General features: G+C 40.5%; 1 protein-coding gene across 3 annotated transcripts in view; it reads right to left on the reverse strand.

The window, feature by feature from the left end:
* Positions 1-3,978: 3,978 nt before the first annotated feature.
* The window catches only part of mon2 (MON2 homolog, regulator of endosome-to-Golgi trafficking), a 39,921-nt gene continuing 21,043 nt past the window's right edge, over positions 3,979-22,856 (reverse strand). The window contains exons 7-35 of one of the 3 annotated variants that reach the window (XM_079246977.1): positions 22,529-22,654; positions 22,199-22,393; positions 21,669-21,793; positions 20,897-21,036; positions 20,632-20,785; positions 20,333-20,523; positions 19,849-19,930; positions 19,317-19,498; positions 18,625-18,737; positions 16,491-16,595; positions 16,120-16,200; positions 15,832-15,905; positions 15,424-15,514; positions 15,204-15,305; positions 13,184-13,294; positions 12,587-12,762; positions 12,287-12,449; positions 11,629-11,922; positions 11,306-11,504; positions 10,540-11,183; positions 10,064-10,207; positions 9,180-9,197; positions 8,541-8,669; positions 7,492-7,682; positions 7,354-7,414; positions 6,908-7,031; positions 6,525-6,732; positions 5,195-5,277; positions 3,979-4,773 (exon numbers count right to left, since the gene is read on the reverse strand). In XM_079246977.1, coding sequence (XP_079103103.1) covers positions 4,610-4,773; positions 5,195-5,277; positions 6,525-6,732; positions 6,908-7,031; positions 7,354-7,414; positions 7,492-7,682; positions 8,541-8,669; positions 9,180-9,197; positions 10,064-10,207; positions 10,540-11,183; positions 11,306-11,504; positions 11,629-11,922; positions 12,287-12,449; positions 12,587-12,762; positions 13,184-13,294; positions 15,204-15,305; positions 15,424-15,514; positions 15,832-15,905; positions 16,120-16,200; positions 16,491-16,595; positions 18,625-18,737; positions 19,317-19,498; positions 19,849-19,930; positions 20,333-20,523; positions 20,632-20,785; positions 20,897-21,036; positions 21,669-21,793; positions 22,199-22,393; positions 22,529-22,654 — 4,470 coding nt within the window. In that variant the 3' untranslated portion in view covers positions 3,979-4,609. The remainder of the gene's footprint in view (positions 4,774-5,194; positions 5,278-6,524; positions 6,733-6,907; positions 7,032-7,353; positions 7,415-7,491; positions 7,683-8,540; positions 8,670-9,179; positions 9,198-10,063; positions 10,208-10,539; positions 11,184-11,305; positions 11,505-11,628; positions 11,923-12,286; positions 12,450-12,586; positions 12,763-13,183; positions 13,295-15,203; positions 15,306-15,423; positions 15,515-15,831; positions 15,906-16,119; positions 16,201-16,490; positions 16,596-18,624; positions 18,738-19,316; positions 19,499-19,848; positions 19,931-20,332; positions 20,524-20,631; positions 20,786-20,896; positions 21,037-21,668; positions 21,794-22,198; positions 22,394-22,528; positions 22,655-22,856) is intronic. The other 2 variants (XM_079246979.1, XM_079246978.1) reach the window with 2 other exon arrangements.

Below are 22,856 nucleotides of genomic sequence, written 5' to 3' on the forward strand. Positions count from 1 at the left end.
TCTTCAGATGCATTCCAAATAATGGTGCCATAATCAAATTGACAATTTGTGATTTTTTTTTCCCCCCCAATTACGTATTGGCAGTGGTTTAGAAATAAACAAATACTGCATGGTTTGGGGCTTTTATTTGAGAGAATCCACAGCTCTTTCATTTTTTCCTGCATTAACCTATAATAAAAAACAACACTTCAAACAAAGGGAGACTGTGGCAGATAACCATCTGAGCAGGCACATTTCTCCACAAGAGGCTCCATTTAATGCTTTAGGGTTTCTGCAGCCTGAAGGATGATTTATCTGCAGCCCAGCTCAAATGAGTGCTTCGACAAGATGGATGGGAAAAAAGTATTGTGGGCTGCCTCTGTGGTGCTCGCTGATCCATAGGCTGGATCTCTTTACAGTCAGGATGTGATGAATGATGTTGGGTTTTCCCCTGGAGATGAGAATACTTTTTATTCCTTACATGAGATAGCACTGTTGGACATTTATATAACAGGCTCAATAAGATCAAGTCTCCTTGAGGGTTTATTTGGAAGTCTTTTGCAATGGAAAAAAAGTGCTCCTGTCTTTGCAAGCAGCACGCATCTTGTCAATGAGTGGCCAGAGTAGTCATTGTGCAATACCAGCACAGATGCTAGTGGGCAGAGCTGTGGCCCAGGATGAGCATAACTATCATATCAAGTGTGAACTCATAAATATTTCATGTGACTTTTTTTTTTTTTTTTTGGAAGGTCAAAGCAGAATTTGGTTGGCCTCTGAACAAGTGGTTCACTCTCATCTGAGCTGTGTAGGGGTCTCCACTCAGGAATGTAGACCCTGCAAAATTTCAGCCAATCAAAGCTCATTACCCATTCTGGTCCCCACCCCTGTCACGAGACTCATACTAATGTGCAACAGAGAGCAGCAGCAGCAGCCAGATGCAGCTGGGTAGCCATGGGAGGATTCCAAAGGTTAAGTGAGAACGCCTGATCGAGAACAGCTCTGTGGCCCCTTGACCTCCTCAGAACTCAAAACGGTTGCAGGGGTCATATGGCGTGACTGTCTGGACACCACACTGGCACACTCCATCCAGATTTAGCATAATAAGAAGATTATTATGGGAAGCGAGCTAACAGTGGACTGAATGAATGAGCTGTGCCCTGCCCTGCATGGTGGAGGTTTTAAGGAGCACGCACACATACACACACACACACACCGGTCTGATGGTATGCAGCATTATTAACAGAAGACACCCAGGAGAGTCATGGACAGCTTGTGTGTATCAGAGCAGATGTACTGTAGGACACCTCTGTGAGCAGCAGAAGCCACGTCACTCGTCTCTTCTTAGCAACAGTAGTGCTGACCTACATGCTTAGTTTCTACAAAGCCCACCACCCCGCGTGGCGGTGGAAACCTACACCGACTTCCTCGTGCGTTTAAAGAACAGCACGTACACCACCTAATGCGAGCAAGGTTTTCTCTCCCTTTCCTTTTTAAAAACCCACGTTCAGAGTTAAAATATCACGTTATCTAGGTAATTTAAAAAAAAAAAAAAAAAAACTACGTACAAGAAAGTGATTTTTTTCTAAGCAGACTATTTTATTAGACACATAGAAACACGATATATTAATGCAAAATAAAGGATAATTTCTCAATTTAAATTACAGTTAAAAAAATTATCTAGAGTATAACACAGTGGCTTATATTACCTGGAAAAACCACAAAACGGGAAGAAAGCGGGACTTTTTCATTTATTTTTTCTTCTTCTCTCCGGCTGAAGTGGAGGAACCAGCACCAGCAAGGCAGTAGCTTGCGCAGTCATCTCCATAGCGGGCAGTGTCTCAACCCAACCAACAGCACAAACTACTACCTCACCCAGTACGTGGTCAGAGAATGGAAGCCCTAAACGAGGAAGAGGAGGATAAAAATCTTTAAACGTGCTCGACTACAGCGAAATTCCCCCCGCAGCCGATGATGTCCGTCTTCTCCCGCTTATGTCTTCCTCTGAGCAGACTTGAAATAAGAGGGAAACCCCGCCCAAGAGGACGTGCCCTCTCCCCCCTCCTCATCCTCCTTGTGCTCAGTACCAGAGTATGCTCAGTACAACCCACAGAGCGCTCCTTTCCCCTCATGTGACCTGCAGAGCTACAGCTAAAAGATCCTCCTCCAGAGTGAGAAAACGACTTCCCAGTGCTTCTTATGGTTTGCTTAACTATGCAGCACAAAATGATAGTACAAGAAAATGTTCTGTTTCTGAGGGACCCCTGCTGAAACAAACTCCACCCACTGTAACCACATGGCAAGAGCGCTGTTAAAAATCCCCCCCGGCGCTAAGTTCTAAAGAAATTACTACATTTTACTTCTGCAATGCAATACTAAATATTTGTACAGTAATATATCGTTTTTGTGGAATTCTTTCCATTTGAACAAACACGAGCTTTGAACAAGACAGATTAATTCAGAAAAGCCACCAACAACAGGCCTTTGAATGTATGGAAACAGACAATCATTAATAGACAATGTTTTTATCCGCTAACCATCAGGGGCGGATGTAGAAAGTCGCGGATGGGTGGCCAGACAGGAGCCCAGACTGGGAAAACGGTGGCACATGCAAATGAGACTTTTTTTTTTTTTAGTGGTCTTGATTTTTTAGGAAATATGAATTATTACAGCTAAAAGGGAATATCTAATGCAAAAAGGTAGTAAACTAGTAGTTTTTTTTTTTTTTTTTAAATACTTAGGATGACCCTTGGCTCTCGTCTTTAATACATAGCATTTTACTGAAAACAAGAGCAAACTAAATTTGAACCAAACCAGTCATCAGTGTTTCTTCAGCATACTTGGCTGTTAATCTTTGCTTAGTAGTCACATCTAGTTGCTTTTACTTCATAAAAGATAAACAGTTTCGACAGACAAATATCACCAGTCAACAGTTGATGAAATAACGCTGTATAAATGCTACATTATAATCAAGACTGTGTTACTGTTGATGAAAAACATCATATAGACATACATTATGTGCTGCACACACTTGAACTTGGCTATCTGATGTTTGAGCTTCTATGTGTAGAATACATCTTATCATCCCCTGATGATCTGGTTATTTCACTGTAAGGTATTGGGTCCGTTATGAAAAAAAGCAATCTTCAGATATAATTATTCTGACCTAAATGGAAATATTTAATTAATTCTGGAGGGAAATTCATTAAACAAAGTTCTTTTTTTGCCCCTTTCCATCATGCTACCAGTGTAAATTCAACTAATCCATTCTGATTTGTTATTTCAGTCAAGGAATTGCACTTAAGTGTGTTGTAAACAATTTTTTATCAAGCTGATTTATTGTAAACAGACTGTACTTAGAAGTATGTTTGGTTAAGCATGTTTCTTTTTCTATGACAATGTAATGATTCCCATTCAGCAAGCTGATTGTTCTCAGGGTTTTTGAGAAAATACCAGGTAAGGTCCACAAAAATGAGGCAGTCTACAGGACAAAAGAGTAGATGATCTTAGTTCCTCCATTTGGTTCGAACCCTCTGCTTTGCAGATGTAAAATAACTCTCCTTGAGATTAAGGTGTAGTGTTCATCTAGCAACCTAAATGGCCTTTAACACCGACTGAAGGGCTAGATGATGGATAGTGCTTGATCCCGAAATGAAAAAGATATCTTCTGCAAAAATGAGCAGTAGGTTAAATATCATGACCAAAGGAGATTGGATTGAGTGGGAGACTAATGGTAACCATATACCTTAAAAAGAGGAACAAATGTGTACTGCCTATAAAGTCTAACGCCATCAACGGGTACTTAAAATTCTTTTACAAACATTGAGTTTATACATTTTTCAGATTAGCATTAGTTTGTAAGTGAGTGCTTGGCACCATGGCCAGTTTGACAGAATGATCAAGTAGCCAACGATACAGATCATTAGATAGATCAGTCAACTCAGAGTTCCTTGCTGAAGATAACCCAGCATGCATGGTAACTAAGGACACATGGCACAGAGCTGATTGTTGAACTGTCCCATTTATTTCATACAGACATGTACGTACATCCTTTCTCAGGTGGCTGGCTGAAGATGACATGGAATGCTACAGTAAGATTTTTTCTTTTTGCATAAAATCTTGACTGTTGAGAATGTTGCAAAAATCTAAGTGTTAATTTTTATGATCAATAAAGCCCCAGTTTTTGCCTTTTTTTTTTTTTTGTTCAGTTTCTTTTTTTAAATTAATTACATCATCAACACAGTCACCACACACTGTACATTGATGCAGCTTCTTCAGGAGAATAAAACAAACAAAAACCCAGAGGCAACACTGCAATTTTTCTTTTAATCTTTTGTAGTTAACAGGCGATTGCAGTCAGTCTGTATGAGAATGGAGGGGTTGGGGAGGGGGCGCAAATGCGTCATCAGTTCACATGAGAAGCACACAATGATGCATATGAAGTTCAGGGTCACTGATGTGGTCTGAGGCAACCTCGTTGGCGGTTTGCTCAACGTCACTGTAGATGAAGCTCACGTAGAGTTCATGTCCAAGCACTTGGGAAGTGCCTGGGAACAGGAATAAAGATTCAAGATTTCTTCATTTAAAAAAGAAAAAAAAAAAAAGAAAGAAGAGGAGCTGAAAGAAAGCCTGGTCACGATTCTCCGTTCTGGACTTTTGAGACAGGTGGCTGCATAAAGTCTTTAAAGGGTCCCAGGGCCTCCTTCAGGGCTGAGCTCACCTCAGACGATGAGCATGTAATACACTCTACCAGTGTGGGGTACAGGGCGATCACCTGAGCCCACGTGTTACCATCCACTGCAGGCAGTAAACAAAAGGACAGCAAGATGAGAATGGATATCAAAAAGGAGCAGGGGTGGGGGGGGACAAGATTATGAATTTAACAGAGGGCAATAAAAGAAATTATGTTCTTGATGGGAATTCCATCATTTCTTTTGATGGAATTCCCACAGGCATGTGGAAATGAGTTTAGCTCTAAATAAAGTGTAATATAATACAAACATGTTCAAGGGCGTTTCAAAAATTTAATTTAAAGAGGTCATACTTCATTACAGACAGACAAAAAATCCCTTTCTGTAAATGACCTTGTTTGAAACATAAATACTTCTTCTAAGATTAAAGGTAAATCTCTGCAAACTGGTCCCAGTTATTGCACTTCCCACTATGACATTTTGGCTTTTACAGATTTCTTTCATAAACGACACATTTTCAGACTTACCGTTTTCTGGCTGCGTCTTTTTAAGGGAGTCCATCAAAGTGCTGATAGCTTTCAATACAAATATAATCTCTGTCACCTGTTGCCTAAAATGTCAAGAAATAATAGAATTAGATCAAAGGACACAAAACAGAGAAGGGAAAAAGGAAAAGCAGAGAGTCTTAACTACAGCACTTTGAATCTAATTTATTTTCTTGTTGACAGCGAGGTCACAAATTTGGGAAAGAGGTGACTGATTGTCTGGATGTGGTTGTGGTGTGCACTCTTATGGAAAATGCACTGCATGATTCATATCGAGATCTGACTTTTTCTGTTGGATCAGATCAAAGTAACTTTTAAAGGGGTGCTATTATGGTATTTCAAGTTCTCTGAGCTTTCTACAGTGTTACAGTGTTGAATCCTCATCAGACATGTGAACGCCACTATTTTTTATCACCTAAACGCATGTTTGAGTTTGAGTTCCAGCGACCTCTCCGTTCGGTTTCCATGGCGACAAAAAACGCGACGTTTTAGAGAGTTTTTTTTACTTGGAAATCCTTGTGACGTCCCGGAGGATAAGGTTCGGTGATTGGTTACCTTCAACTGGTTAACAAGGGCATGTACAAATACATCAGGCGGGTGGAAAACGTCGGATAAAGTTATTTCCAATGATGGCTGGTGAGTTTACCAAAGAGAGACATCCTGCTGCATTCCTTGCTGTTTTCCACTTCGTTTTCAGGGTCTGATTCAGGTTCCAACATGTAGGGCTGTATGCTGTGTGTTAACATTGTATTTAGTTTTTTTATTGAGTTCATATTAGCCTAATCCTTCTGTTTATGAGATGTTACAATGACGGCGAAAGCAGGTGCGGTGCGCGCTACTGATGTAGTGCAGTGGCGGGAGGCGGGGCTTAATGTAGAAGAGTCTCAACCCACTCGTTTTGCCCACAGCCTGATCTGACAGCCTACGGAGAGGGTCGGTCTGAAGTAAATAAAGCGATTTGTGACAATAACTCCATCAATCCCAGCCCTTCTGGGCTCAGAAATAAAAATAAATTAGCCTGAAATGCACATAATAGTTCCACTTTAAAATTCTAACAATGCAATCTATGACTTTTCCATCTATTGTGCCCTCATACATACAATATGTGCAAACTCTAAACATCTGAAACCCAAATTATCTTTTCTGTAAGAGTGACCCCAATTAGCATATTTACAGCCTGCTTAGTGCTATGGTGGTCTTGGCCTAACATCTCTATATCTATATCTCTACATCTGTCCATGATTAGAGGATCTGAATTCCTGATCTGTCAAACATGCTTCCCCAATGCTCTAATGTGTAAAAAGAGTTGTACCTTGGCAGAGGGCAGCGTCCACTCAACCGCTCATCCTCTACATAGCGTCTGAGAACATCCTGGGAGCGCTTGAGGAGCACAGAGAGCGCCATGCGAGAGATGTAGCCCTCCTGTGGGGTGGACACCTTGTTGCTGAAAGAAAACTGTAGCAAGGTCTCGAAGCACACCTTGGAAAACTCCTCCCTCATCCGAACATCTATCTCAGCTTCTGTTGAGAGAAAACCAGTTCCATGTTGGATTTTAGCTGAACTGATTTACGGTGAAAGGACTTCAGTAACTTTCTGAACCAGACAAGACACGTCACAGTAGATATGAAGTACAGGGAAATTCTTTTGGTTACAGAGTAAGATTTCGACACAGTTGCAGCCTCAGGAGTATATTACCTGTGAATGATGGAGACTGGGAGTGAATGGAACCTTTATTAAGCATAGTCATGATCTGGCCAACAAAGTCTTTGGGGATGAAGTTGGCAAAAGGTAAAATTTCCGTGCTGATGAGCTTCACCACCTAAAACAAAGACGACACACTACAGATGTGAGAAAACTCCACATATTAGGCATATTTCTGGCAGGGTTGTGTACTGGCAAGGACCTGGTGAAATGATGCGTATCACCATACAGAGGTAATGATACGATATATGGCGATACCATAAGCAGGATGACATATTGCAATTTTTTTCACCAGCATTTATTGGTAAGGAAACTGTCCCAAAAATCGCTAACAGTGCCTTTGAATATCGATATCATAACGTCACAAAATATTGCGATATTTCAACATATCAATATTGTCTTACACCCCGAATTTCTGAATGCCTCAAAGTGATCTTTACCTCAACATCAATGGCTTCATTCTTCTGAAATTCCTGGATGGACAGATTGTCTGGGGAAGTGCTGTAACAGGAAAACAGTTTATTTTGTCTTCTGGTTTTGTAACAGATTTAGCATCATTGCTCTAACAAAAAAAGTACCTTTTGGTAAAAAGAAAGTCTTCAAAGGCATTGGCCAACTCAGGCCACATCGTGTCAAACTTCCCGGACGAGGCATGCTGACGTGCGACCGGCAGTCCGATAGACAGCACCTTCAGCAGAGAGGAAACGGCGAGCTTCCACGTGCTTTCTGATGGACAAGCATACTTCAAGCCAAGGGGCATTCTTAGGGTCTAGAGGGCAAAAACAAGAAGATATGTCCACATAAAATGTTAAGACAGAAATGTGAGGAATGATTGAAATAAATGTACCCAAAAATGTTGCGCCTTTCCTGATATCACACATTACTCGACGTGAAACAATTCAACTTCATAGATTAATATAGAAATGGCATTTTAGGATATTATTGCAGCCATCTGTGTCATTTTTAACTGTCACAATGGAAAGAAAAAGTAATAGAGTCTTTTTATGACAAAGTCCTCTTTTCCAAGCACAGCTGGGCTCCCAAGTCCAGATTTAACAAGTATTACCCTTATCACTCAGGAGCCAACACAGGCTGGGAGCAACAGTTGGATACGTCTAAAGGGAAACATCTTAATAGCTTCTTGGCAAATCAACTATATTCAGTTTGGCATTGAAGAGGAAACACAATATGGAAAAAAAAGCAGTTACATGCAGTTGTTAAAACTGAAAAAGAAAAGCTTTTGGAAACCAAGACTTTTCAGGGCATAAGATCAACAGAATTAGGATTATTGAGAACCTACTTTCTGGAAAAAGTTTGGGTTTATATTAGGCACCAGGAGCATTTAGATTTTGCATAATGCTGGGCGCTATCCTGCAGATCAATATGGTCAGGTCAGGAAGAAGCAAAGTTAAACATTCCCAGAGGCCGGTGGACAAACTCACACAGTGAATTTAAAAGAACACATTTATTGTGGGCTTTTTGCATAAAAACTTCCAAATATGATCATTTGCAGAAATTCTATGTACAAAGTAAATCTGAATTCATAACACCCCCTCTCAATTTTATAAGTAATGATAAGTCAAGTCCAAATATTGCATCATTGTAAGCATGGAAACCATAAAGCTACCTTGATTACATTCTGCAGAACTTTCTCATTGATGACAGCTTTGTGGCACGCTGTTTTATGGTACAGGTCCACCAGCACCTCCAAAGAGCGCTCCGCAAAGGGCACATAGTTTAAGGCAACCCATTCTGCCTGTGGGGATGAGAAGATTAAACAAAACTGGAATTAGTCAAACAAATCTTGAGAACAATTTGCCTAAAATTGGCAGAGATCCATTGAAAGCAAGTTTTAAAGGCACACTTTAAGGTACACACGATTTTCAAGTTACTAAAGACTAGTTTGCAGCAAGGTGTGTCAGGCTTATTAGTACCACAGTGTTAGAGCTAGACAAATTTCTCAGTTCTTCAAAGTGTGCCTTTAAGGAATATTAACAGAACCAAAGTTGTGCGTATGAACATCACCGAAATCACAAAGTCAACTGAAAATGAACTCCACAGGGACTGTGCACACAAAGGCATAACCACCAGTTAGTGGCAGGCAGAGGGGTGGGGGAGGGCAGCATGGAGTGAGTGAGAGACGCAGATGAGACGCGAGAGCCTACCATGCGGACCGATTTCTCGTCTGCCGCAGAGGGTAGGTCATCACCATTCAGCACAGCTTAGTACAACTATAGATGGGGCTTAAGGAGATGATGGAACTCACCGGTGCAAACAGCTGGATCTAAAACGGTTATCCAGCAAGTCGTTCCAAGAAACAGAATGAAAGAAGACTGCAATTAAACTGCTGTTTTTAAAGTTGTGTCGAGTCTGAAGTGGTTGTCAGTTCTGGTTTTTTATTTTTTTTGTCCTCCCCCCCGACTCCGAAGGTGGGACGGGTCAACGCTACCACCAGGGACACTGAAGGCAGTCTAACAATGGATGAAATCCAGAGAGGAACTAAAGACCACCCAACATCTGTTTGGTTGGGTGGGAACTTTGTTTGGACATCTTAATCCAACAGTTTAAACACATTCAGACCAACAAAAATGTACAGCTGAGTCTGCACCCCACATGCAGGATTAAAAGCTGCCAGGATGACCAGTGTACCAGACGAATCAGGAAGAGTCTGCAGCATCTGCTGGATCTGATAAACTGTTGACAGGCTACTTGTAGATTTCCAAACAAAAGGAAACAAGAAGACATCATTATGTTAATTTTTTTTCTCTCTTTATGGATTCAGTTATTTTACTTCCAACTGCATAGGTTTCTTGAAGTGAATATAACACGAGTTGTAACCTAACAGTGGTGAAATATTCTCCTGGCATTTTGCTGGCAAAAAGATGAATGAGGAAGGGAACTTGAGGAGGAAATAGCTTTGGGCTTCTGACGGGGGTCGAAAAAGGATCTGACTCATTTCATATTGTTGGTTTCACAGGGAGAACACATAAAAGGGAGGTGAATTTTTCTTTTTCTTTTTTTTTTTTTTAAATGAAGATCAAACAGGTGGTTGAGGAAATTTGATTTGTGAAAAACAACAGTCCATTCAGGATTTGTTCATACATACAAAATAAGTTTTTACAGGCTAAAGTGGTCAATCGAATTTCGTACCTGGTTGTATTTGGCGTTAGCCACGTGTTTGGTTTCCATCCTGCCGTACTGAGGAGGCTTGCAGGAAAACTCCACGAAAAGTAGCAGCTGTTCAAAGATGGCTGGGTACATGACCTGCAGGTTCTCTGGGCCCACACAGATGGCCTACAGCAGGGAGGGAACGGAGGAACAAACACTGCTGTCATCCACTGCGGGACTGCATATTTTTGCAAACAGACATTACTGCCTGAGCTGAATTAATAGAAAAGAAGAAGAACTCACTTTTAACATTTACCAATATACAACTTCATTTTGGAACTTTGGTTAAAAGAGAAAATAAATGTAATCAGAAGACATCCCTTTAGACTGGATTGCTTACCAGCATCTACAGTTTCATTATAGGATTTAAGTAATAGATGCTCACATGCTACTGACTTTTCACCAACAGGTCAACGTGACACTTCATTTATCAACATTATTCACATTTGTTCTCCCACCTTCTGCAAAACATCCAGAGCTGTGAGTACAGCTTCCTGCAGACTGGTGAGTATTGCCTCAGTGTAGGAGGGGAGGATGAAGGGCGAGGCGTCGCTGCTGATCGGCACTGACACGGCCCCATGGAGGATGACTCCGAGCTTTTTCAGATCCTCCATGCTAAAGTTGGCTTTGATGTGCTGGTAGAGTGCTGGGAAAATCTGTATCAAAGCTGTGAGGAACGGCTGGCTGGGGATGAACGAGAACTTCTCTGTCGGGCCGCTCGGTGGCCTTGTGCTGTCCGTTCCCGTTCGATACCATGTGTTCCACGCAGACCACCACAACGCTGAGTCCTCTAATGCAGACTCCTCTCCTGGTGGTGGGGCCTGCAACTCCGCCCCGTTGTACCTCGTCAACCTTTCCACAAGTGAGTCTGACCGCACCAATGGTCTTCCAGGACCAGATGCCGAGAGGGGATCGATGAGGACTGGGGGGACGCCCATGGCGGCGAGGGCATCTCCTGCTTTGTCCGAGTCTTTAACAGGCGTAACAATCTGTAGAATTTCTTGAAAACTCTTGAGCGCGGCCAGAGAGACCTCATTATTTTTACTAAGAGCAGCTGACTGAATGTGGTTCAGCAGGACCTCCCAGGCCTCGAAGAAATCCCCTGATGATACACAGCAAAATGATACGTCAAAGGGACAAAAAAAACCTTCTGAACACAGTCATTTTTTGGCTAAACTAGTTCATTCAAGCCAAAGTGTCACATTGTAATTCTTGCAGGCTTACCTAACTGCTGAAGGAGATATCGCCTGGTGTTGAAAATGCGTGCCACTCCAGCTAACGTCAGCACCCATGTCTCTGCCCACTGCTTCTCAGCAGTATCGCGTGAGTGGTGGATGAGGATATTTCCACCACCAGACTCAATCTTCTCCTTGTCTGCTGTAGTGGAAGACGTTCTAACGCAGTCTAGAAGCTGGAACAATACCTATGGGGCACCATGATACCAAAAGTTAACTTATACTCATGCTTTAAAAATACATATATCTAAAAACACATTTGGATCAAATTCTACCTAAATAAATCAAATAAAAATGAATTCAGCCTATTACCTTCCAGACTACGATGTGCCATGTTGGCTGCTGCAGCAGGGTGCCGTGGGCAGCGATGGTGGAGAACAGCGTCTGCCCGGCGCTTTTACGCACAGCAGGTCGCGGGTCGACACACAGCTCGCCCAGCTTGGCGTACAAGCACAGCCAGAGGCAGTCAAAAGGAGGGGCTGGGTGGAAGGGCCTGTTGAGGGTCTCTCCTCTTTCCTGGGCCTGCTTCTGTAGTGCTTCCTCCTCTCTCTCCAGCTCCTGCGTGATGGCTTCGCCTCTTTGGAAGAAGTAGTCGGAAATGTTCCACTGACAAGTAAAGTTTGAGAAGGACGAGGAGAGCGGGGGTGTAAGTTGGAGAAAGGCCATCTATTTTGCCATCTATTACCATAAAGTAAAATAATCAGACAAGCAATACTAAAAAGGAATAATTTAGCCAACCATAGATCAATATAAGATTTTTGCACAGCCGGAATGTGCTGCATTACATCTATGAAATATCAGTGAAGTGTTTTTTTTGAAAAATCAAACAAAATGTAGAAAACATCTGATAGTTAAAATGAGTGTTTCTCATCTTACCACCATTCACACCTGCTAATTTACCTTTATCCTTACACGCAGACACCACTTGCAGGACCTTTGCCTGTGTGCAGCGTGTGACATGTTATCTCACCAGCAAGCCGATGGATGTGAGGCTGATGTTGAGCTCCTGGTTCTGAAGGCCAAAGCTGCCGGCGACATCCACAACGATCTGGAGGCACGTGCAAGGCATGGTAGGGAGGAAGTCCGTCACCACCAACTGCAGGCACTGAAAGGCTGTTCGGATCAATGACTCACTGAAGAGGAACAGGAACAAAAACCAATTCAGTCTTTATAATTATCTATAGACAGAAGTGGTGGTGAAAGTATTTAAATAAGTCAAATATTTGGCAGATAAAACACATGGTTCGTGTTAAAATGGAAAGCTTTTCACCCTTGATCATTGCGGATAGCTCCTATAACACCCAGAACAAGAGGCCAGCCGGGCCCCAGGCAATCACCCTGACTCTGCAGGATCTGCAGGACACACTCCAGCTGCTTTTGCCGAATGTCAGCGTGCAGCACATTGGACAACTCCTTCAGGGGGTTCAGCAACAGAAGCTGCAACCGCTTTGAGAAAGATGAAGCAAGGGATTGACTTATTAATGGGCAATAATCTGCAAACATGTAATTTTACTCGATAAAGGATGCTACTAAAACAGTGCATTGGACACAATTATTATATTCAAAATCTAAACTTTAATCTTAATCAAAATGATCAATTAGATCCAGACTGAGACAAAATTTTTGACAAAAAGCCTTTTGCTTTTTTGTCAAAAAAAATTTTTCTGTTAAAAGTAAATCTGAAGTATTGTTTAAAAAAACATGTAAACGCTTTTAGGAAAACTGGTCCATGAAAGCCGACAATACGATGCATGAATTTGAACTCGTTTCCCACATATGGATAAGCCCCAGCGCGGTTTCGTCTATCGGTTACAGGAAGTGACAGTGTTTGCAAAGCTACAGCTTCTGGTTTTCTGGTCATACCAACCTGATTTTGGGCCAGTGGAGGGTCATGTTTGTAGGCAAGCCCTGCTTTGATCAATGCCGTCAATGCTTCAGCCCCCCACTCTCTCATTCTGGAGTTTGGGTGCTGGCAGACCTTTGTTGGGGAAAATTGTTATGAGTTTGGTTTGTATTAAGTATTAGACATATATGCATTGATTTGCTGTGATCCTGCTGTGTTTTGTGTCTATGCACAAAGCTTTCTTTAAGTCATATGATCCTTGTCTGGAATGTGCAGACAAAGTCTGAGACAGGAAGAGTTTCCTGCAGGGCATCTGTTTTTGTCAGCTGCTTGGTTGACCAGTTGTCTAAAGGTTAAAGGCAATAAAGTAATATAGTGAGTGATTGATGCTTAGTGAGCTCAGTTTAGCTTTGGAGGAGAGAATGATTGTTTTCTGTGGTCTGCCCAGCAACTAGGAGGAGTTAAGCATGGTTTATAATCGGGTGTTACTTCAGCATCTGCAGAGAGAGTTCTCTCTCCAAGCTCCAGCGTGTGCTTGTATTAGTTTATAATAAAATGTTCATTGTAAGAAGACAGTTGACTCTTAGATGTATTACAACTTCTCAAGACCAGAGTATTTTCCACCACACCTTCAGAAAACACCAACGCAGAAACATGTGTGGAGTGACAGATCTGATGCAGATGCAGTGTTTTTTATTGATCATAGCAGAAGAGAAACTGCATAGTAGAGACTTGGAAACATGGATGCATGAGGAGTGGTGAGGGTAAGCACAGTAGAGTCCTATGCAATTCAAAATGAAGAAAAACCAAACATACTTGTTTTCATGTCTGGAGCATCAGACTTTACATTTCTAAATGCAAAGAGATTTTAGTCCAGAGCTCAGATGAGTCATGTGAATCCTTTTGCATCCACTCAAATCTTCACATTTTATTTCAAACAACAATGTATAAAGACATTGTAAAGGTGACAGCACTAATTTCTTTACGATACAAAAGCACTGAGAAGGAACATTTGAAAATATTTAGCACTTTATCAAAGCAGGTGCAGCTTTGGATTTAGCTTTTGTGACAAATCAAGGCTTTACATAGAATAACTGCAAACAATAATGAAAAATCAAAACAATGATAGCGAAGCGAACACACTGTAGACACATTTGACACTGACAAATATTTGTCAGACTGAAGGAGAGGGGAACAGATTGGATTGAGGAAGAAGAGAAGAGGAAGCTGATGTTTATGGAGGACAGAATCTGAACTTACCTTCTGCAAAACAAACAGGTGTGCAAAAAAGGGGAGAAATAAAGAAAATGTGAAGAAAAACTTCAAACACACTATTAAAGACATATAAAAGATGAGTCTTTTTATGAAGGTATTTTAAGTATGATGTCTGGCCTTTCATAAGACACGTTCTGTTAAAAAAAAAGGGTAAATGTTGTTTGAGGATGTTATATAAATCTTGCTGTTACGGTAAAAAACCTTACTGATGACTGAGCTTTAAAGCCGGATATTTCTGTGCCTCCTACCGAAGGCAATCCGTGTTCCAGCATCATCTATCTGCCTGGATGTTTCTTGCACTGTGTCAATGTGGATTTAAGCTGTTTTCAATTCTCCACATCACTATACCAGCTTTTAAACTTAAAGAAGTAAGCAGGGAACACAAGGTTCTGAATGCCGGACTCATCTGCATTGGAGAGCAACTGCACCTGCTACTGCACCTTCAGCCATTGTTCCAGCATTCGTTACTAACCGGTATTTCTACTAACTTTTATTTTGTTACTAACTGGATATTTCTACATGGAATGAAAAACTAAGTAGTGCACAAGCTGTCAAGAGTCATCTTTAGAAAAAGTAAAGCTAAACATTTTATTCTGTAAATTAAAACTATATTAATCTTAAATATTAAAGTACAGCTTTATATAACTTTGGCAAAAAATTTGCACAATCTTTAATTTAGAGTTTCACTTTTATTTTTCTTCTGCATTTGAGTGGACATAATTTAAATCATTATTAACATAGTTTGAGAGCATTAGCTGTAAGAAGTTACCTCTAACAAGTGGCCTGTCAGCGGTCGCCACAGGATCTCTATTCTGTCCATGTTGACTAGACCAGTTTCCAGTAGCTTGGCAACAGCAAACAGAGAGGGTTCCTGCAAGGCAAACAAACAAACAAAAAAAAACCTCTTGTTGATTTCTGGGTGTAAAACAATTTTTAACACTTAAATCAAAAACAGAAAAATCCTAAATAGCTGTGTTGAAACATGATACCTTGTTATTTCCATAAGCCATCTCCATGGCTTCCAGGGAGAGGGAGCAGAGTGCATTGATCAAATGATGCAGCGAGACGTCATCCAGGTACCTACAGAACAATAAAAATGTTTATTTTACTGAAAGCTAAATGTTAAAAACAAAGAGTAATCTGCAAGTTATCTGAAAAACACAATCCAGATGGATCAAGCCTCAAAACCAGCACAGAATGGATTCAGTCTCCAAGTCCTCAGGACACGAATGGTTATTAATGAACACCAAAAGTGCAGCAAACGATAACGTTGAACCATTGATGAAGTGAAGATGAAGACTTATGGCGTTCTTAACATTAGCTCAGTTAATGTTGGATTTCCTACATGGAGTTACTTTTTATTTCTATTTTTTATATGCGGATGGACTGATCCTTACTGAGAGCTCTCAAATAGTCTGGATAGGATGTTGGAAATGACGGGCAGGTCCGTCATCACGGCTGTGGTCAGCACCTGTACGGGCCAGACACAAAAACAGACTATTGGCTCAAAGCCTCCGACAAAAAGCATGCTAAAGACAAAATGTAAATGTTTCAGTTAAAACAAAAACAATGCATTAAATGTGCATTAAAATAAAACTAAAATAAAGAAAAAAAAACTAAACCATAAATAACACAATCCACTTTTACAAGATTAAATAAAGTTTAAGTAAAATAAAAACCCTCACCGTGCTGGGTCCCTCCACTGCTCGGCCAGGTTTCAGAGCACCACTCACCCCTGGTTTAAGCCCCAGAATCCAAACTAAATGCTGGAAGTGAAAATAAGAAGTTAAGGGAGAAGAAAAAATACTAAAGTAAATTAAAGCAACATCAGGAAAAGGAGTAAAAATTAGACTACTTTTATCCAGCCAGGAGTATGTGTATCTATATAAATCTACATATATTACTTAGCAGTTACATAGTTTCTGATAAATGTGCATGCATGCTTTTAGAAATGAATAAATGTAATAAATATAAGTGTCCTTTGCCGAATGATGTAACTGTATGCTCATATTTTTATGCTTACAAACAAATGTGTTTTACTAGGTGTCTGTAGTACCTGGAGTGTAGCCAGTACGAGTTGCCAGGAGGTGCCCAGCACGGCACCGTGGCAATGGGCCAAGTTCAGCAGGGTTCGCATGCATTGGATGTTCTTAGCGGTCAGCTGACAAAGAAACAAACACTTATTTACAGAATCCTTTGGTGCATAGATGAACAAGTATTTAGCATTTGAATTTGTCCATAAACATACAACTAATGTGGTGCAAAAGACCTAAAATGTATATATAATTTATGTAATATAATCTAGTTAAGAATGAAGTTGTTTGCAACTATATAAACTACACTGCAGTAATAAAAAGTTGGGGAGACTTACATGAGCATAAGATAAAATGCTAATAGCCAAAAATATGTTAATATCACTGTGGGGAATATTCAGATGGCAGCGCAATTAAAGGTCAACATTATTGTACATACATTGAGAAATGTTATGGCACCCAGGGGAAATTGAGATGCAGGCTTGCCTCACCTGCCTTGTTAACAAGCACTGTCCCTCTGTTTGTGGAGCCTTTAGAGAAAAGGTGTCTGGATTTTTATATGTGGTTTTAATTATCCATAATCCTGTACACAAACTGGTTAGCATTTTATTTTCCCTGGGAACGTGCACTGGTTCACATTGTAAAAAAAAAATAAAATAAATAAAAATACTAGAAAAAAAAATTTGATAAGTTTCCCAACCAAAGTAAGTGAAACCTTAAATGTAGTCTTACATAAAATTTGGAAAACCTAAGCCACACATGTAAAAGTGTGTTTTTTTAAAGCAGGGTTTAGTTATTTAATAGTTCTGGGCAATGAAAATTCAATGATTCAAAACAGTTATTCTCTTTATATGGAAGTAATTCAAATATTTATTGCCAATCTAAATGGAAATATTTGTGTGATGAAATAAAAGATTTATGACAAAAAATTATACAATTTTAGGATTTATCAGTTAATAAGTAACAAGTCGGCAAAATAAATGTCAAAGCCGTGTAAAGCTCCCTTCCTTCTAAACACTGAAGGAATAATATCTGGTGGTGCTTTTCAGCCATCAGGTGTGTTTCCCTGGTGAACAGACAAAAGGCAGGATTATAATCTCAGATCCTCGATACTGTGAGGGAGGAAATGATGTTTCAGGAGAAAGTAAAGATTGAAAACTTGTGTAAATATTTCATTAATCTAGAATTCAGCATTTTCTCATAAAAAACCCGTCATGGTATGAGAAGAAAAAGTGACATCTGATGGCAAGGCAATGACTTGTGTAGCCTGTGCAGAAGTTATTTGACAAATTTTGAAACTTAAATAAAAAAAAGTGATGTTTTTGTGGTGTGATAAAATAAATGCCAGCGCTAAACAATCCATCAAATAAACGATGATGTGTCAACATGCCCAGCCATATTTTAAACAACCTACAGAAAGTTTCAATCAGCAGGTTTTAACTTTAAAATGTTTTTTATCAACAATCTACATTAATAGACAATCTCTGATAGTACGACAGGATTGATCAGTCAGTGGGGGCTTCGAGTACACGCATTTCCTTTTTAGTCTAGAGAGGTAAACATTTCCTGGTATGAGAACAGCTGGAAGGAAAAATTTAATGAAGCTGTCGCTTAAAAAACAAAAAAGGGTCGCTGGAGGGGTCTGAATACTTGATAAATATAACAACAGAATTACTAAGTTGGCAACAATGCAAGTTTTCATATTGGACCAGGTGCAGATGCTGTCAAAACTTAGGTTCAATGCTCCAATTTTACATGCACAAACGTGCACACACACATGCGGTATTTTGAGCCTTGCCAGCAAATATGACATTGCTTAGATAGAATGGTCATTATTCAGACAAAACTAATATTTTCCAGAAACACATACTTTGACTAATTTGTGTAAATTAACTTTAACTTTGGGAAACTAACTCCAGGATCAACATTGCTCAGGTCCACCCTTTTCCGTCTCTGTCTTCAATTCAAAATCAAGCTGCCTGTCCTGGACTAAACTTTTAAAGGACAGATGAAAACAGTTTGTCAGTCGGTTTGCAACTTTTCCTCTCCTTTATGGAAGACAGAATCATTTCTATTGATTAGCAAATGCTTGTGAGTTTTGCATTGAGCAAACTTCTACATGAATCAGAACAGAAAACATTGTGTTTGCATCCTTACCACCACAGTGCCCTGCGGCTGGGCGGTGAGTGGCTGCCCTACAGCCACCACCTGCTGATGAGATTCACTGGATGGGCTGATAATCTGCACGCTCTGGCCCTGGATGGAGTACGCTGAGGAGAGCACACAGTAGTTAAATCTTTAGATGAGGCTCGGTAATACCCACAAACAGGTTTCGTTGCAGGTTTATGACATGCAAGAAAAGCTTTCTTAATTAACTCTAAGGCAAACATCTGACACGAGTCAAGACCCAATTCGTCTGCTCTCCAAGATGATATGCAAATTGAAAGCGTCTGAACTGTTTGTTTGAGAGCAGCTGTGTGTTTGTCTGCAGTCCCGAGACACAGTCTCCTCTGTGTTTGTAATTAAAGGGCACACTGAAGACTTATGGATTACTGCAATAGGTGCAGGGAAACGGGGACAGGGAAGCATGCCAAAAGTTTACATGTTAAACACATAAAACCGTGAGAGATTAGGAGTGCTCATTTATATAACATAACCAGAGGCCAGGTTGTTGAGAGAGACTCAGCAGCTTTTGCAGTGCCAGGTGTTTTTAGCCCTTTCCCCTGCATGTGTAACAGTTACTGTACATGTGGGTGAAGCACTTGTGCACAAAATGATTCAATATAATCTGTGAGGTTCATCTTAGATCTTTAAGAGCTGTTCTCAACTGGAAACTACAGTGCTTGTACCTTTACTGGAGAGGTTGGCAGCGCTGCTGCTGAGAACAGTAAGGGCATAATGTGGTGGCAGAGAGGCCTTGCAGATGGCTGTGATGAAGGCGTCACGAGGAGTCACCATCCCAAGACGACCACACAGTGACGCCATAGTCAGTTCAGCTTTTAGGATGTTCTCTGTGGCTGCCTCGTCCGTGCTGAAGACACATGACAAGAGGAAAGAAAGGCAAATTGAAAACATGATAAAATGATAGAAAATGATATTTTAATATGCAAACAGAAAAAACACATTCATTCAATCTTTAGGTTAAATGTAGATAAACTACATTTTAACAATATTTTCCTCATAAAATATTCAATCTAAACGTCTTTGTTGGATACAGCACAGACGCAATTCCTGTGAGTTATTTTTACCAGACTGCAGCCATAAATGAAACATTTTCGCCTCAAAATTTAGTAGAAAACATTCACGGTTCAGTGACATTTAGTATGGAGTAACAATATATGCAAACTACTAAATGTAGGAAAAAAGATAAGAGAATTTTACCTGGCATCCAGCAGCAGAGACAGGGCGGCCAGGAGACCACACCAGCAGGCACCGACCATCTCTTCCCACACCAAGTGGGCTTCTGACACACAGAAACAAACTATTACTGAGTTCTTCTTGCAGTTAGACCACTTCATTTTGCTTTGGACTATATTTGTCTTATCTTGTATGAAACTGTGAAAGACACAAAGCTTATGAATGACAACTAGGGGTAATAACAGCTACATTTAACCACAAAAAACCTTTTTGACTTGAATTTTAATGAGTAAAAATACTGTAAAAGAAATGTATGTATACAGATGTCACCAAAGCAATTTAACCAAATGCTCCCCAAATGAAGATTTATCGAGTTTGCTCCACCTCATCAGATTACACCTTTATCCATTTATATTCAGTCATGGATCAGCTGGAATTTATATTTTATTAAATTATCACACCAAACTTGTGTTTATCATGACGTTTCTCCCACTGTGACTTTTCTTACCAGGCTGTGGCTTCCACTCCTGGTCGGGGTGAGCTTCCCTGAACTCAGCCGCAGCCTCCTCCTCCATGGCAAGCTCCCTTTCAATCATGGAGGTGATGCCTCTCACAAGGTCAAGAAGTGCACTGAAGGCCACTGACATGGCATAGCCCTCTGGGATGGATGGTGGCTCCACCTTGTCCAGCATCTCTAAACTGGGGAAGGAAACCAGAGCCAATGAGATGAAGGAACTGTTTGTGTAAACTGAATTTTATATCTGAAAAGTCTGAGTCTTGAACTCCATGTTGACATCTGACACTTACTATGTAGCCTTGGCACTGCCCTGAACACTAACAGTCATTAGTGGGATCCAGGTACCTCGGTATTCAAATGCAGCCTGGGTGGTCAAGGTACCACTGCCACCTCCAGTCCCTGGGCCACCCTGTGCTGTGCCCTGAGCCCCTGAAGCCGAGCCACCTAAATAAGAAAAATAAGAGATTCTGATTTGTTTTGAATAGTTTTCCCGCTGAAACAAGTCATTTTCAAAATGCGTTTCATAAGTACTTATATCTATATAAGTAAACTGACCAGCAGGCGCACTGACAGCAGCCACATTTCCCGCATTGGGGACAATAAAGAGTGACTGAATGAAGGATCCCAGGGCGTTAACAATATCTCTGAATACTTTAGTGGAGTGCTGCTTCATGTCATATGACTGGCAGAATGAACTGAAAAATAAAAACAACACTTTATTAGACACATATAACCAGGAACGAGTCAAATGAGGGTTAAAATGTAACAAAGTTATATAATTATGGTAAATATCGTTGCAGAGTCTATAGATTCTGTTCAAATTAAATATAGCTGAGCAAACTGGATGCTAGCATTCAATTAGCATGCATGCTAACCAAATAATCCAACACACTTAATAGGGCAGTGTTTTTCAACTTTTTTTGAGCCAAGGCACACCACAAACCAAAATGTTTTGTTTTTTTGTTTTTTTTAAAGTCCATATAATTAATATAAAATCCATCTTGTCAAAGCTTCTTGAATAGAAAGCAGATAAACACATGAAGGAATTTTATTGTCTTTCACTGGGACCTGTTTGGATAAACACATAGCTGCTTTTTAGACCATTTAGGTGAAATTGGGTAATTTCTCAGGGCACACCTGATAATCTCTCAAGGCACACTAGTGTGCCACAGCACAGTGGTTGAAAAACACTGAAAAGGGAATTGGAACTTGCAAAATTGCAAACCAGGAGGACTGTGCCATATTCCATTTACCTTGGGGAAGTTGCAAGGTTAAAAACATTTTAATGAAAAAAATACATTGTTTTTAAGGGAATTATATTACCTACCATAATAAATGAGGCTGCACACACAACCTATGGACTGACTCTACAGCCACTGCTCTGAGCCACTGAGGCTTTTCCCCATCCAGGAACTTCACCAACAGAGACAAGAAGATCTCACACTCTGTCACCTGTAAAACAAATACACATCTCTGAGACTGTTAAAAAGAAATTAGCCATTTTAAAGTATGTCAGCCTAAATGCCAAAAACCTTTCTGGCTTTCAGAAAGCTACTCAGTGTCTCAGGAAATGTCTGGCCACTTTAATTCTTCCAAGACACTTGACAGATTTCCATCTTAAAAACTGATAGAGTGTTACTAAATAAAAACAGCTGTGATGTTGCACTAAAAATCCGCTTAGCTCATTAAAGTGTCTGATGAACAACCAGGACACAACTGCTCCTACATTAATCCAATGCTAATAAGACTGGATCAATAAAATACATCAGTTCTGTGCTTAAGAAAATCTCTTTGGCATAAATAATCTATCAGGCAGAAGTTTGGCCAGTAAACCATAACTGAAGATTGGCTTCTTACCAATAAACTGTAGAAGTGCTTAATGAGGACTGAAACCACTCTCAGTAACCTCATGCAGATGGGAAAGTAGGGTTTCTCAACGGGTGCTGGTGAGGCGGCGCTACTGCTGCCCTGCCGGAACTTGATGTTGGGTGAGAAGAGTTTAATGACGAGGGGACACACCCTTTCTTTCAGCAGGAAACTGAACTCCTGGTGCTGGATGGCAGTTAGAGAGAAACCAAAGAATTGATGCCAAACTGAATTGTAGTAATGCAAAGATACCCTATCACAGGACTGAGGTGCACAACAGCACCTTTAACATAAACTATTATATGGTCAGAATGTATGTACCTGCAGGAATACACCAGGGAAATCATTGAGAACTGACTCAAGCAGCTCAAGACCAAATGTCCTGGTCATCTCTGTCATCCCCACCAGCCAGTAGGGGGCATCAGCGTTCACCAACTGGCACAAGTCCTGCACAAAGAAGCACAACAGTCAGGACAAAAGATTGTTGTGTTCTGCACACATCACAGAGCCTGAAATGGTCCATTCACTGAGCTCTAAAGATCATCACACGACACTGCAGAATGAGCAAACAACAACAGGGAGCTTGAAGACAAGGGCCATTGAATCACTTTATGTAATATAATCTTTTTAACTCAAGGTAACGAGACAT

The sequence above is a fragment of the Telmatherina bonti genome, assembly GCF_933228915.1.
Source record: "Telmatherina bonti genome assembly, chromosome: 2".
NCBI lineage: Eukaryota > Metazoa > Chordata > Actinopteri > Atheriniformes > Telmatherinidae > Telmatherina > Telmatherina bonti.